Source organism: Cyberlindnera jadinii, assembly GCF_001661405.1.
Source record: "Cyberlindnera jadinii NRRL Y-1542 unplaced genomic scaffold CYBJAscaffold_11, whole genome shotgun sequence".
NCBI lineage: Eukaryota > Fungi > Ascomycota > Saccharomycetes > Phaffomycetales > Wickerhamomycetaceae > Williopsis > Williopsis jadinii.
Genome location: NW_017963662.1, coordinates 62,721 through 77,014, shown reverse-complemented (window position 1 = coordinate 77,014; position 14,294 = coordinate 62,721). Strand labels below are relative to the sequence as shown.

At 43.2% G+C, this 14,294-nt stretch overlaps 7 protein-coding genes across 7 annotated transcripts; 5 read left to right on the top strand and 2 right to left on the bottom strand.

Moving 5' to 3' along the window:
* Positions 1–385: 385 nt before the first annotated feature.
* Positions 386–958, top strand: TMA22 (Tma22p; the record flags this gene model as incomplete). Its single annotated transcript, XM_020212876.1, has 1 exon — positions 386–958. A coding segment is annotated over one exon (573 nt), but the record flags the coding sequence as incomplete, so codon positions are not given.
* On the bottom strand, positions 566–2,447 carry CYBJADRAFT_168601 (uncharacterized protein; the record flags this gene model as incomplete). Its single annotated transcript, XM_020215439.1, has 1 exon — positions 566–2,447. A coding segment is annotated over one exon (1,423 nt), but the record flags the coding sequence as incomplete, so codon positions are not given.
* A 2,154-nt stretch (positions 2,448–4,601) lies between these two features.
* On the top strand, positions 4,602–7,208 carry NNF2 (Nnf2p). The gene has a single exon (XM_020215438.1). It carries the CDS (start codon positions 4,848–4,850, stop codon positions 7,098–7,100), a length of 2,253 nt encoding a protein of 750 aa, XP_020069318.1. The 5' UTR covers positions 4,602–4,847; the 3' UTR covers positions 7,101–7,208.
* A 185-nt stretch (positions 7,209–7,393) lies between these two features.
* On the top strand, positions 7,394–7,632 carry CYBJADRAFT_191076 (uncharacterized protein). Its single transcript, XM_020217388.1, has one exon. The coding sequence runs from the start codon at positions 7,403–7,405 to the stop codon at positions 7,616–7,618; it is 216 nt and encodes a 71-aa protein (XP_020069317.1). The 5' UTR covers positions 7,394–7,402; the 3' UTR covers positions 7,619–7,632.
* Positions 7,583–10,114, top strand: CYBJADRAFT_19150 (uncharacterized protein). Its single transcript, XM_020217404.1, has one exon. The coding sequence runs from the start codon at positions 7,749–7,751 to the stop codon at positions 10,107–10,109; it is 2,361 nt and encodes a 786-aa protein (XP_020069316.1). The 5' UTR covers positions 7,583–7,748; the 3' UTR covers positions 10,110–10,114.
* SPB4 (ATP-dependent RNA helicase SPB4) lies at positions 9,626–11,953 on the bottom strand. The gene has a single exon (XM_020215437.1). It carries the CDS (start codon positions 11,896–11,898, stop codon positions 10,120–10,122), a length of 1,779 nt encoding a protein of 592 aa, XP_020069315.1. The 5' UTR covers positions 11,899–11,953; the 3' UTR covers positions 9,626–10,119.
* Positions 11,954–12,103: 150 nt separating this feature from the next.
* DEG1 (pseudouridine synthase DEG1) lies at positions 12,104–13,315 on the top strand (the record flags this gene model as incomplete). The annotated part of the gene is made up of 1 exon (XM_020216907.1): positions 12,104–13,315. The coding sequence occupies one exon, from the start codon at positions 12,104–12,106 to the stop codon at positions 13,313–13,315; it is 1,212 nt and encodes a 403-aa protein (XP_020069314.1).
* Between the last annotated feature and the right edge of the window lie 979 nt (positions 13,316–14,294).

The following is a 14,294-nucleotide window of genomic DNA, read 5'->3' as shown; positions in this document are numbered from 1 at the left end:
TGGATGTAACAATTCACCACCTCCTCGTGTGGACTACGACAGTGTGTATATTCGTTTCAAGAGGGTAGTTCACCGGTGTATGTACTCACCAGAGCGTGTCCTGTCGACTCAACCCCGGTCCGTAATCTTCTCTATCCATTATGATTTCGCCAAATATGGGCCTTTTCGTAGTCATCGCTACGGTATAAGCTCCCGGCAATCATCATCAACACCTTTGAAAATTTTATGGGTGTCGACACTTTTTCCTACTGAACCCACGCACAATCTCCACCGTAGACTAATTAGAATCGTATTCATATTTACAATGGCTGAAGTTGAGGTGAGTAGCCGACCCTGGGAAGGCCATTGCCATGAACAATGCAACTAACCTGAATAAAAAACAAAGATTAAACCAAAAGACGTGCTTTACTGTGGTGTCTGTTCGTTCCCTCCAGAGTACTGTGAGTTTGGTGGGTCCTTCAAGAAGTGCAAACTATGGTTAGAGGAAGAGGATCCGGAGTTGTTCAACCAATTATATTCCGAGGAGGCCCTGGCGAACGCCACCTCCACACTCAGTGTAGAGAAGCAGGAGAAGATTGAGAAGGACTTACAGAAGAAACAGGCCAAGGAAGAGGCCAAGCAGGAGAGGGAGTTGAAGAAGAAGTTGGAGTCCAAAGTGACGTTGAAGAGAATCGAGAGAACCAAGAGAAAACATGCCATCGCCATCTCAGGTTTGGAGGTGTTTGATATTGACATGAAGAAGCTGGCAAAGACGTTTGCTTCGAAGTTTGCTACTGGCTGCTCTGTCACAAAGGGCGCAGATAAGAAGGAGGAGATTGTTGTTCAAGGTGACGTTGGTGATCAGGTTGAAGCATACATCACGTCCTTGTTGAAGGAAAAGGGGCTCAATGACATCAAAGTGGAGCAAGTTGAGGAGAAGAAGAAGAAGAAGAAGGACCCTGAAGCCACAGCTGCTTGATCTCGCAAGCCTACGTCAGTCAGCTAAACCAATCAACTGTTTTCATTAGGTGTACATATTAAGAAGCTATACCTCCTCCCGAAATTTCAAACTGTATAAGATGTCTTTCCTAGAAGTCTCGTCTTCAATTGCGCCTAGTTGGCTGAGAAGTTGATCCATATACATGCTAAAGTTCTTGAACTTGTTGAATCTCGAATGTTTGAAGAACATTACATGGTTGGTTGAGCAGCCCCGTATCAGCCCAAAGATCATGGAAATCAGTTCGTGAACGCTCATGTTGTTCTGTGTAAGCGTCTCGATGACTAACAATTCAACCTGCTTTTTGATGTACAATGAGTCTTTGAAACTGGACAAAGGTGGCAGAAGAGGAATATCCATATAACTCGAGCTTCTAGTGCCGGTGAAGCTTCTATCCACAGGCGAGGTGGAGCTCGTGTTATCAGCATTACTGATCCCGAGCGTGACACTGAGCTCTTTAGTAACCGTTTTACCTCTCCATTTGTACTGCCATTTCAAGATGGATACATCATGGTAGGCGTTCTTCACCAATGGATACGATTCACACAGTTTCTTAGTGTCAATGGCGATGTCGAATCTGGAATTATGGTAATACCCATCTTCCAGGTCCTTTAAGCTTATAGTTAAATGGTGTGGATCCTGTGGCGTGCACATATCTCCATGGCTTTCAACTTGTGCAAATGCAAATGGTGATGACTCTTCGATCTCCATTGTCAATTGGAAATCGCTGGTATAGACCTTTTGGAAATGTTCAACCATGTTGGTGACCTTGGAGTGGAATTGGCTGAAATCTCGGTACCTGGCCAGTTGGTACTGGTAGCGGTGTTCATTGTGTATCAGTTGAACCAAAGAATCCGTCGTCTCATCGTAGTGCTCAGAGACAAGACAGTCACAGAGACTAAAACCTTTATCCATGATCCACTGGAAGTCATCAGGAGTAAAAACATCAAGGGCATCAGCACATCGTATGAGAACAAGCTTCTTTATGACACCTTCATCACACAGTTCTGGAACCACAATACACAGCTTCTTCAAACTCCTCACAACGCTAGACATCTCGCAACGTGTTCCAGAGGCATAACTCTCCAGGTCTTCAATGATTTCTTCCCAACCACTCCACGAAGAAGAAGTCATGCCGTAGAAAGTAGAAGCTGCAGGAACAGGCTCTCTTTCGCCTGATCTACCTAGAACCACAAGTCCAAATCTATCCTGTGGTTCTAAGTGGGCAAGTATCAGGCGTAAGCAGTGCTTGATGTCCCTGTCGTACTCTTCATTGGACGTGGGCGTGGTGTTACATAGGGTTACACTGACAATAAGATTCAGTGGTAGCCTTTTTGGTGCAGGAAGAACTTGTTTCATAATGTTGAAGGGCAAGTCCAGGCCCTTCTCTGTTAGCCTGTTGAATTTTCTGGCATCTTCAGGAATATCCAAAGTTCCATCATCTACCAAGCACCAATTATTAGTGCTCATCTGAATCAAAGGAATTTGACCATTTCGCTTCAGCTTGTAGGCAAAAAAGTCATCCCATTTGGACATCACAACTTGGTTGCTGGATCTTATTTGTAGCTCTGGTAAAGTCATTGTGGAGAAGAATAAGGTCAAATCACCATGCTGAAGAACAGAGTTAGTGAAGTGATCCCTTAGTAACACCGAACCTACAATTGTACTGAATGATTCGTGTACCAATATCAAAGTCGAAGTAAAGACGAATCCATTGACTGTTTCCCAAGACTCACCGTCGATTGAAATTTCAAATTGATCAAAGATTGTCAACGGGGGTAGCTTGTCCAAGTCTATGCCCTTAAGATCAACAATTCTCTCTTTGAAAATTGAAATCACCTTGTTATGTATATCGGATCTCAACTTGAAGTCCTCGCTGGTCTTTTCTTCCTCGATTTCATTTGTAAAGATATTGACCAAATGTGAAATGGTATAGCTTGATACAGTATTGTTGATAGTATGTTTGTTAAATTCGCCAACAATTGAAACTTGTGGTTTCAACAAGTCATCTGCAATGACTGATGGAGAGGCTTGTTTGGACCAGCTTGGTATGAACGTTGGCGTTGACACGGTTGATGGTGTAAATGGATTGTTGGAAGTATAGTAGTCACAGGTTGGATGAAACCCGGATGAGTTCAACTGGTCAGTCATTTTATCCAAGGGTGTCATGGGGATTGCCCAATTCAGGAATTTTGACTTGAATCCTGACTGTGGTGGTATTTGAGGTAAAACAGTATCCACAATTGGTGTGATACTATCAAATTGCTCTTCGAAACCAAAATCTTCTGTATTTTGGTTTATCAAGATCTCTGAATACATCTCTTCGAGAATTGCATCATCAACTGGTTTTGACTTGACTCCACATAGTGAGCATATTGGCAGGTCAGTGATGTCATCTTTGTTTAAAAGAACTCTATAACAGTTGTAATGGCACTTGTGGTTACAGCTCAATTCCAAGACCTTTTCAGTGGAAAGCCTCATCACCATCAATTCCTCACAAAACCCACACTGCTCCTTCATATAGTTCTTTGACGGTCTTTGCATAGGAGTCGGAGAGTCCAAGGTGGATGCCGGCGATGAAGATCCATCTATGAGCTTTGTGATTTGCTGCGTAGGACTTATATGGCTCAAACGCTGTCTCTCCACAGTTGGTGGTGGAGTTAAAGAGTCCAACCGCAGAGGTTCCGGCAATCTTGACCTTTTTGACATGCCATTGGGAGTTGTAGCTACGAACAGCCTTGAGATCTTCGAACTCTTTCGATACCCTGCAGAAGGAGGTGTCGAGTTAACGCCACGCTGTCTTTTATTAGCAGTAGGTCTCATAACTTGTTGGTATGGTAGTACGAGGTTGACTGATGTGCAGTGAAGGCCAGAAAGAGAGAAAGAAAGAAGGCGTAAAACACACACACCCTGAGCGTCCGCTTCCTCTCTACTAGTTGATATCATTTCACAGAATCTTTCGACTTCTAAATCTTTTATAAAACTTTTCCAAATAGCAACACAGTAACCACTGGAAACGTCCCATATCCCCAGCAACTCAACTACTTTTTGAGGTTTGTACATGACTACTGGACCATCACTGAGACATTTATGCAAGGGTATGCAGATTGCACTCTCTACCGTGGGAAAGCCCGATATCGTTGTCATTATTTCTCTGAAATGCCAGCAAATTTTGTCTATACAACCATGCTTCTAGTCAAATATGCCCAATACAAGAGACGTTGGTATTCGCCTTTGTCCATTCTTCTCTGATATAGAGTTTTCTGGGACTTCAACAAGAGTTCTCAGAGTTTCTTTTCCAAACACCCTGTGTCTTCAGTTGAAGAATGTTTTTGAGGCTACGATACAGCACCCTTTGCAAGCCATTGCTGCCTAGCCAGTATGCTTCCTCCTGCAGTCTCAAGAGGACACATGTAGTGATTATTCCAGAAAGGGTAAGTCATCTCCCCTTCCCCATTTGATAGTTGTAAGATGTTGGCAATATACCATAGTCTAAATTCTGATCACGTGAGTCATCACGTTTCATTTCTACACTATGTAATTTTTCCACACACAGAAAAGTGAAAAAAATAGCGCTAATATCGATCATTGTTTACTTTCGCAAGACTATTTAAAACTACACAGAAAGAGCTCTTCCAAAGACAAACCCCTTACGAGAGGCTCAACTTGCTGAGATCAACACAAACAAAGTCAAAGAGGAAGGAAGTTTTGTATACAACACACAGACCGTTTGTTTGGACCATTCCTTCGATTCCTCTTCTTCTACTACGTGTGGTTTTTTTTTTCTGCACATTCATAACTCTTGTTGATCTGGAAGAAGACAAAGAGATACAGAGATAGAAACTGGGGCAGAGCCTGTGTGTGGTGAGAGATGGACTTGGTGCCTATAATACCGAACTACTCCTTAAAGGATACGGTGGCGCTGTTGATGGTGTTGCTAGCGTTGCCGCCCATGTTCAGCGGCGCTCTGCTGGCGTTGTATACATTGGCCTCAATGGGGACGAGGTGGGCGGTCTCTCTAACGTCAAGGTTGTTGCTCAATGGTAACCCACACGCAATGTCCACAGTGACCGCATCATCGCGTAAACAGCAACAGTCTGAGCAAGCGCAACAACAGCAACAACAGCAACAGCAGCAGCAGCAGCAGCAGCAGCAAGAAGACGAACACAGCGGTAGCTACTTGTCAGCGTTTGTACTGATCATCGTCTCAGATGTGTTTCTGTGCATTGTTTTGAAGCTTACAGGTCCGCTGATGACCAAAGTGGCACTTGTGCTTTCGAAGGCGATCTTATCGGCAAGCCTATGTGGAGGTGATTGGATCTCAGTGATATTGGCGATGTCTATAGCGTTGACCTCTGATAAATTGTTTGGGATGGCTTCTCTGTACATACTCCAACAATTCGGGTTCAGTATAACGTCACAGCATTCGCTGTTCCCACATCTATCCACTTCGAACTCTCATCTGTTTCAGTTTTTTTCAACACTGTTTTCAAGTTATGCCCATTGGCAACAAAAGTATCTCCAATTTTACTCATACAACACCTATAGAGAAGTATTTTACCTATGTTTCAAGTTTTTGATCGATGTTCTCAATCTCATGCTCTCTATCCATATCATTCTGATTTCATTCACAAGCATCTTCAAAAATAACTTTTTTTCAAGATCAATCAACCAATTTGCACTGTTGCATTCCGATTTGCACATCCAAACGATACATCCCGTGCTTGTAAAAGATCGAACAAGGGAGTTCAAGATTGTTTCGGTGGAGGTATCTCAAGAGCAAGCCGACACGAAGCTTGTTCTCTGGGATGAAAATGACTACTCCATGGAAACACCTGCCTCATATCCAGAGACAGAACCTTCAGATGCATTATCTAGTCGAAATATAGTTGCTGGGAATTTTGTTGTATTCTGTTCTGCTATATTTTCAAGAGCTAAAAGCTCACTGAAAGGTATCCAACCTATATGGTGTTTTGTTGCTACCTTGAAGGCGATGTCACTTCGTAAGGATATCTATTCTGGTGAAGTCGAGGCAAACAAAGGAGATGATAATTCCTTGATCCTCTCCGATTATATCAACAAGTATGACGATTATGTCTTTGCCAATTTTGACCAATGCTTTAAGAGGAATAGAATCCTAATCTTTGTTGACTACATTGGGGAAACGCTCATCAGCTTCCAGTTGAAAAACTATAACCATGGTGATATCATCATCAGAGTGAACGGGATCATCTGGTATCAGGTTTCGAGAGGTGACCACAACGATGAGGAATATTTCATTGTTGGTGGGTTGACTCCACTCTCTCAATACGATGTCCAATTTATCATCGAGGAAAAGGATGAGTTTGGCAATAAGAAAAAGTATCTTATTGACGATTTGATTGTTAGTACTGTTGACAAAGATGGGAACAATATCTCTACTGCTAAAAGCACAAGCAGCAAGGTTCTATCTCCTTTAGTTACACTCCAAGAGAGCTTAATCACCACTACTGACAATCTCAATCAGGAGAGAGTGAAGTTAAAGAAGCAACGTAAAGAGATCAGCAAGAAGCTAAACTCATATAAGCAGGAGATTGACAAGTTGAAGAGCCGGATAAGCAGTAGTGATAATAATGATCTCAAGAATTGGAACAAAGTTTCCATGTTGAGAACCTCTGTTAAACAAGCTGAAGAAGACGTGTCAAAAGTTGAAAATGAGCTTGCCCAAATTGAAACCCAGGAGACGGAAGTTTACGAAGTATACATCGTTGAAAAGAGGAAGTTCGAACAACAGTTGAGGAATTTCCAGAATTTCAAGAACACGTATAATGGTCGCGTGGATACCAAACGTACAAGACTTTCTGATTTGAATGTTGATTTGGACAACTTGACCTCCAAGAGGGATAGGCTTCAGAACAAGGCTGACAAGTTTTCAACGGAACTATCCAAAGTTGAGAAGGAGTTGGACTCGCTCTACAAGAGCGATCTGACTGCAAGAATAACATCCAGACAGATCCGTAACGACAAAAGAAATGGATTATTGGGTGAGTTTACCAAAGAGATCGAAAAGATGCAAACTGGATGTACCAAACTGGAAGAGGAGAATGCCAAATTGATGAAGAGACTATTGAGTTCGTCGCAATGAACTGTTAACATTTTATTATTTTCTTGATGTGTTTGTTTGTTTGTTTTGTTTTGTTTTTGTTAAAACCAGTGAGAGCTATACCTCAAATCGTTGTCTTATCATTATCACTAAGTTATTATAATCATAATTATTATTATAGCTATTATATTAACACCAGGAGAAGATATGTCTGATGACTAATTGCTTATGTAAGGGATTTCACCTCACTCACAGGGTTTTTCGAAGTTTTGAAGAAGAATTTTTGGCCGACCCCTCTCTTTTGACGAACTTCTGGTCAATTGAAATATTCAAGGAATCAAGTAATGGAACCACGTAAGAGGAATAGGAAACCTGTTGTTTGTACAGTTTGCAGAAAGCGAAAGATTAGGGTGAGTTTATATCCTTCCCATGTCCCCAAAATTTTACTCCGCTTGTTTACTGTTTTTAAGTGGCTTAATTCCGGGTGGAGGAGGGTACATACTTTTATTTTGAAGCATTACAAGATGAGGGTACTAACATGGGTTTGCTTTCTAGTGTGATCGTTTGAAGCCGGCTTGTACTTCTTGTAAGAAGTCCAATGCAAGTCATCTGTGTCATTATGAGGAAAACTTTGGAGGGTGGGATCAGAATGACGATCCACGCACCCCTTCTCTCGGTACTCACCAATCAATGTCCATCATGGACATGAAACACAGTGGTGTTATGCACCAACAATCGCAGAGTCAACCGTTGCCAAACCAATATCCACAGTTTCAGTACCAACATGGGCCACAAGCACAAGCTCAAGCTCAACATCCCATGAACCATGGTTTCCCTCCACAAGGAGTGCCACTAAATTCTCCACCTCCACCTCCTCCGATGTACGACTCAAGACCGTTCGCAAGTGGGCCCCCAATGGGAATACCGACTCCTGGTATGTATCCAATGGCAGGTCAACCACCGATGGGTTACGGTGGACCTGTTATGATGGATTATTGGAACTCTTTCCCACCTGGCCCAAATCAGCTGCCAAGCTATACCGCACAGTCCCGCACACCGGGTGAACTTGTCGAACCTTTAAGGCCAGTACCTCCATTCCCAGATGTTATGGGTCCATTTCCACATCGTCCACCTTTTCAGTCACATCTTCCACCTATCAGCAACCAGGAACCGCATATTCTTTCTCCAAATAAGCGTCAAAGAATTGAGGTGGAACCGGAAAGCGTCATTGATCCATCCTTGTTCAAACCATATGAACTTATCGATTTCCACAACATGATTTGTCCACAAATGAAAAAGGTGAAGTTGGAGTGTAATGGTCTCTTGGAAAACAATTCCCTCTTGAAGAGGGATAAGATCTATTCGATCTTTTACTTTTACCTCATGAAACTTGATGCCATACCAAGAGCTCCGCCATCGAACAGGTTTACTCGACTGGTTCAGAATCCTAGCTACGAAATCGAAAGATTTTACAGAGAACCTCAAAGCTTGGTTGAATTCATCAAAAAAATTGAAGAAGTTTTACCGAAGAACAAGATTGTCTGGTTGCTGGTGGAGAGGTTCTTTCTCGATATCGCACAACCTTTTTGTCCTACACTTGAGGAGAAAAAATTTACCAAGGACTTAGCACGTGTGATTGGTCCACCTGAGTCACCTGAAGCTGATACCAAATTTAACATATCTCTTGATAATAACGAAGATTTGGTAATCTGTTTGAAGTTGATGTTTGTCGTTAGAATCATGCAAATTTGTCTCTTGACGACGACAAGATTGGACAAATCTTCTGACTATCTGCTGAAGAGCTGCAAACCATCACATGAGTTAGAGCTATACATTGATCTATTCTTCAACACAATTACGAAGTTCAACGTCAGCGATGAAACTAGGTTGAAACTCACTCTAATGAAGGTACTTCTTTCGACAATCTCTTTTGACGGCGTTACACCATTGAACTTGAGTCCTTCGACATTGATGGCGTTGGCACTTCAGTTAAATTTGAATATTGATGGCGAAATTGGCGACGAGGAGAATTTAAAGCATATCTGGTACTACATCTATGTCTATTACTTCTCCGTCTGTATACAACACGGACTGCCAATTTTCCTTACGGAGGATTTTTTCAATGTGAAACTTTCAGAAGCTGGGGTGGGTATAGGCAAGATCTTTATGAAGTCAATCAACATCAACTATGAAAAACAAGTTGAGGTGTTCAAATCTGCTAGGCACTTGGTCAGCTCTTTACATAAGCCGCACCACAAGCTAAGTGTTGGAACTGTGTGCAAGTTGTTAAAAGAGTATGATGAAGTATTTGACCAACAATTTGGAAGCTTTAACGAAAACAAGAATGAAATTAGTTATAACTATGCCGAGAAAATCAGTCGTCTGATGAATTCTATCTTGCACAACATGACAAAGGCCAACGTTCTTGCCGTTGTTATGTTGCATTATGAAAACTACCCAGATGCTCCAAAAGGTGAAGTAGTGAAATTCATTAATGAGTATCAACAAGTGTGCTATAACTCATTTCAAGAATCGCTGGACGTTTTGAAAAATTACAACAACTATTTCAAATCTGGCTATGAGTTTTATCTCTTTGAATTCATATTTAAACTTTTGGAGAGATTGCTAAAACATCTGCAAAGTTTCCTATTGAGATTTGAGTATTTTAAAACTCCTTACTCATCTTTACTCAAATTCTTCTTGAGCATCATTGAAGAGTTAAACAAATTCCCTGTTTTACAGCAATATGTTCAGCTTTGGCGTTTGCAAAACCGTGCGAAGATCATATTGCATATATTAAAACGTCATCGTGAGGGCAAGATCAATGCATTTGAATTGAAATTTGACTATCAAGGTGAGGAGATTGACTTTACGGGATTCTATTCGAGCTTCCTGACCATTGGTACTGAATCATGGGATGCGCTCGATAAGGGCTTTGACAAGCTAAACGAACTATGCGATACGAAATATTCGAACCTCAGATCCAAAGATGACTTGTTTAATGCAATTGACTTCCCAGAGCCGGAGTTTTGTATAAACTACTTCCACTGAGGTGGTTTTTCTAAAGACCGTCAAAGTCTCCCATCACCTGTTGACCAGATTTCTTCAATCTCTTTTCCTGTTTACTCTGTGTTATTAGTTCTTTCCAATCTTTGCTTGAATCGTCTTCTTCACCGTCATCTTCAACCAACTCCAAATCTCTTCTCCGTTTTGCGGTTTGAGACTGTTGGAATCTGTCACTTCTATCCTGTTTGTTTGACTTTGATTTGGACCAAGCTGTATTATCTGATGTTGTTTTTGTTTTATTTTCACGTTTCTCTTTCCTCTTTTCTTTATTTTGTAGCTTCTTGTCTTCTATTGCCTGTTCCTCCAGCCTCTTTGCCTCCTGAGCCTCGTCCAAGTACGAATACTCTCTGAAGTTGATGGAAGTGTCGAGGAACCCATCTTTGGGGAAGGAGTCGCCGTTGATCTCTGGCATCTTTGGGAGTCTTAGGAGGCCATAACTCTTCGCCACACCCAGGTAGTCCAGCTCCTTCAGTCTAAAGATGGAAGTTGCTGTGTGCTTAGAGTAGTACCTGATAAAACTGACGTAGCTTCGAACAGCCTTATCATGTCTTGATCTATCCTTCAGCATCCAATCCTTAACAACGCGGTGGAAATCTCCGAAAGAGGAGTCCTCAACTTTCAATTCATCCAGTTCGATACCCTTTACTTCTAGCAGTTCAACGTAATCTTCTTCTCTGCCTTCATTCAACAGTGTGATTGCTTGACCTTGTCTATTTGCCCTACCAGCCCTACCACATCTATGGACGAACATGTCAGGGTCTTGTGGAGGGTCGAATTGAACAACCAGGTCAACATTGGCAACGTCGATGCCCCTAGCAGCAACGTCCGTGGTCATGAGAACGGACTTGGCCTCAACAGACTTGTCGAACTTATCCATGGTTCTGATTCTTGCCTGTGATTTCAGCTTGCCATGCAATGAAAAGAAGGAGAGTTCGAGCTGGTAGTGATGTGTCAAATGTCTCAGAAGAGCGTAGAAGTACTCCACTGAAACACACGTTGGGAAGTAGACTATGCTCTTCTGGAAATGGTACTTGTTCAGGATCATTAATAGCTTCATCAGCTTGTCCATTGGTTCAGTGACTGTGTAGTTCAACTGAAGGGTCTTTGGTTTATGGCCCTTTGCGTTGACAACGATTCTGACCGGGTTTCTCAAGCCTGTTCTGTGCAAGTTTTGAGTTGCCACCTCAGAGAGCATCGTAGCACTGAACAGTCCAACTCTCTTCTGCTTAGGTAGGGAAGTAAAGATGAAGTCCATCTCCTTTTGGTAGTTCAAGTCCAACAGACGGTCTGCTTCATCAAGGACGAGCACCTCCACTGATTTGGGTATCACCTTGCCAAAGAACTGCTCCAAACGACCAGGAGTCCCAACAACAACATCAGGCTTGGATCTCTTGAACTCTCTAACGTCCTCAGTCAGCGTCTGTACACCCCCGACAACGGTCTGGACCGTTATGTCCTCCTTGGGGTTAAACTTCAACACACTATCAAACACCTTTTCAATCTGTAACGCCAGCTCCCTAGTTGGCGCAACGACAAGGCCAAACAGCTCCTTTCTATCCTTCTGTGCGCTGATTCTATTCAGGATCGGTATAACAAACGACAACGTCTTACCAGACCCGGTCACGGCTTCAACAACAACGTCCTTGTTTCTCGAGAACAGTGGGATCGTGGAAGCCTGAACCGGTGTCATCTGCTCAAATCCCATCGAATCAATGGCATCTTTCAGCCAATCAGACAGGTTCTTGAGCTCTTTCCAATCAAGTGACTTAGACATCCTCAGCCTCCTTGTGTGTGTTTCTCTGTGCTGATCTTCCCTGGCTTAATTGTGTCTCAGCTTAGGCGAAGAGATGCGATGAGCTTCCCAAGGCCTCTGCTAAAAAAAATTTTTTTAGCAGGCTCTCGAGAAGCGCAGTGAAAAATTCACGAGACATAAATCACTATCGAAATCACCGATTAACCACTTGAAAACGATGCTGAAGATGGGCTCAAAGTATGTCGACTGGACTAGAGAGGCCTTGATTGAAAGGATTGTGCAATTGGAGAAGACTATTCAACAAAGTGGCTCATCTGCGCCGAAGTTCCATAAACAGAAGTCGAAGGGCCAGAGACCTATAGATTTCTCCAAATATTCAACTAGAAAGATTGCACTGAGGTTCAGCTACTTGGGGTGGAACTACAACGGCCTGGCAGTACAGAAGGACCCGACTCCGCTGCCCACTGTGGAGGGAGTGATTCTGCAAGCGTTGGAGCAATGCCGGCTGATCTCTGATGCTTCTAACCCTCAGGGCTGCGAATTCAGTCGATGTGGTCGAACTGATAGAGGTGTTAGTGCCATGAACCAGGTGATTTCGCTCAGAGTGAGAAGCAATCTGACACAGGAAGAGCAGGGCGTGAAGTCCAACGACCCCAGAGAGATCGACTACCTGAACATTTTGAATTGTCTACTGCCAAAGGATATCAAGATTCATTCCATATGCCTCCGTCCAGTGGAAGGATTCGACGCAAGGTTCAGCTGTATATCAAGACATTACAAGTATATCTTCCATGGAGAGAGACTCGACATTGCAAAGATGGAGGAGGCTGCGCACCACTATGTCGGTGAGCACGACTTCCGGAACTTCTGTAAACTTGATGGCTCCAAACAGATCACCAACTATAAGAGAACCATGTTGCAATCGAGAATCCTGGAGTTGAACAATGGATTCTACTGCTTCGACCTGGAAGGCAGTGCCTTCCTGTGGCATCAGGTCAGAAACATGGTTGCGGTGTTGTTCTTGGTTGGACAAGGACTCGAGTCTCCAGGAGTTGTTAGAGAGCTATTGGACGTTTCACATACGTTCCCAACAAAGCCTGTGTTCGAGATGGCATCTGACTTGCCCTTGGTGCTTTATGATTGCAAATTCCCGGAGATGGAGTGGATTGAAGCCATTGAGGGCACCAAGAACGACCGTACAAACACCACGATATACTCCAATTGGCTGGAATTGCAGATACGTTCACAGATATCAACAATGATGCTTGAAAAGTTCCGTGCAGAGTCAAAGCACAGTAACAATGCAATCAGAATCAACTTGGGAGATGGCAAGGGTAGAGTGATGGCGCAATACGTTCCTTTGGACAAGAGGGAACTACACGAGTCGTACGAGGTCATCAATGAAAGGTTCAATAATAAAAAGCAGAGAACTAAATAGGCCTGTGCCGGTTATAAGCGATAAACTTCAATATAGCATCAATAGCTTTGGAATTTTGTAGAATTTGACCATCCAATTCTTGCTTTAACTGTTTGAATTGGCCAATGTCAAGATCAACCTTGTCCAAATTGACGATGATGAGGTCTTTCGAAACAGTTAGCAGACCGTGGTGCTCGTCACAGACGATTCTCATCGGTAGGGTGTCGTCAATCACAGTGTAATCACACTGTGAGATCACCTTACAGTACAGCTCATTGATCAACTCCGGGTTTCTCTCATTCCAATTGACGTCCTGGATATTCGTTATATTCGAAGAGTTCGACAATAGCTCCAGACTCGCTAGCGATACCCACTTCTTCGCCTTCATCCTGCTCAGCCAACTATAATCATTAGGACCATATCCATTGCTCAACCCACTCTTGAACCCCTCGACATTGGGAATCAGCCATAGCTTGCCATCTTCACGGTTTTTGAAAGTAGAAAAGGTCATCAGCAGGTCTCTGGGGACCTTGATGAGCTTTGTGCTCCTATCCACCCTCAACGGCGAGCTCAAGGCCCTGAGAAATGGGTTCTTAGGTGGCATAGTTGGCTTAATTGACGGCATCTTCTTCTCCCATCTGTTGCTGAGTTCCATCACAGGGGACCTCAGCAACGGGGCCCTTGGTATATAGCGCATCGGGGATTGCACGAGCGTGGTAGATGTGTCCAGTAACACCAGGTGGCTCCACAGGAGCCACTGGACTTGGTGAAGATTGAAGTAAACTGAAGTGAAGGTGTTACCTATATAGCAGTTTGCTTATGTAAGCGGTATTAAATACAGCACACCTGAAGCTCTCCGCTACGCTGGCTCACAACGCCGGCTCACAACGCCTCAATTGGTATATTCTCCCTGGCTGCCGAGTGCCACCAGCCTCTACTACCATCTCCTCGAGCATCTCCTTCAATTTCCTCCCGCAACACCGTCAAACCGTTCTATCCA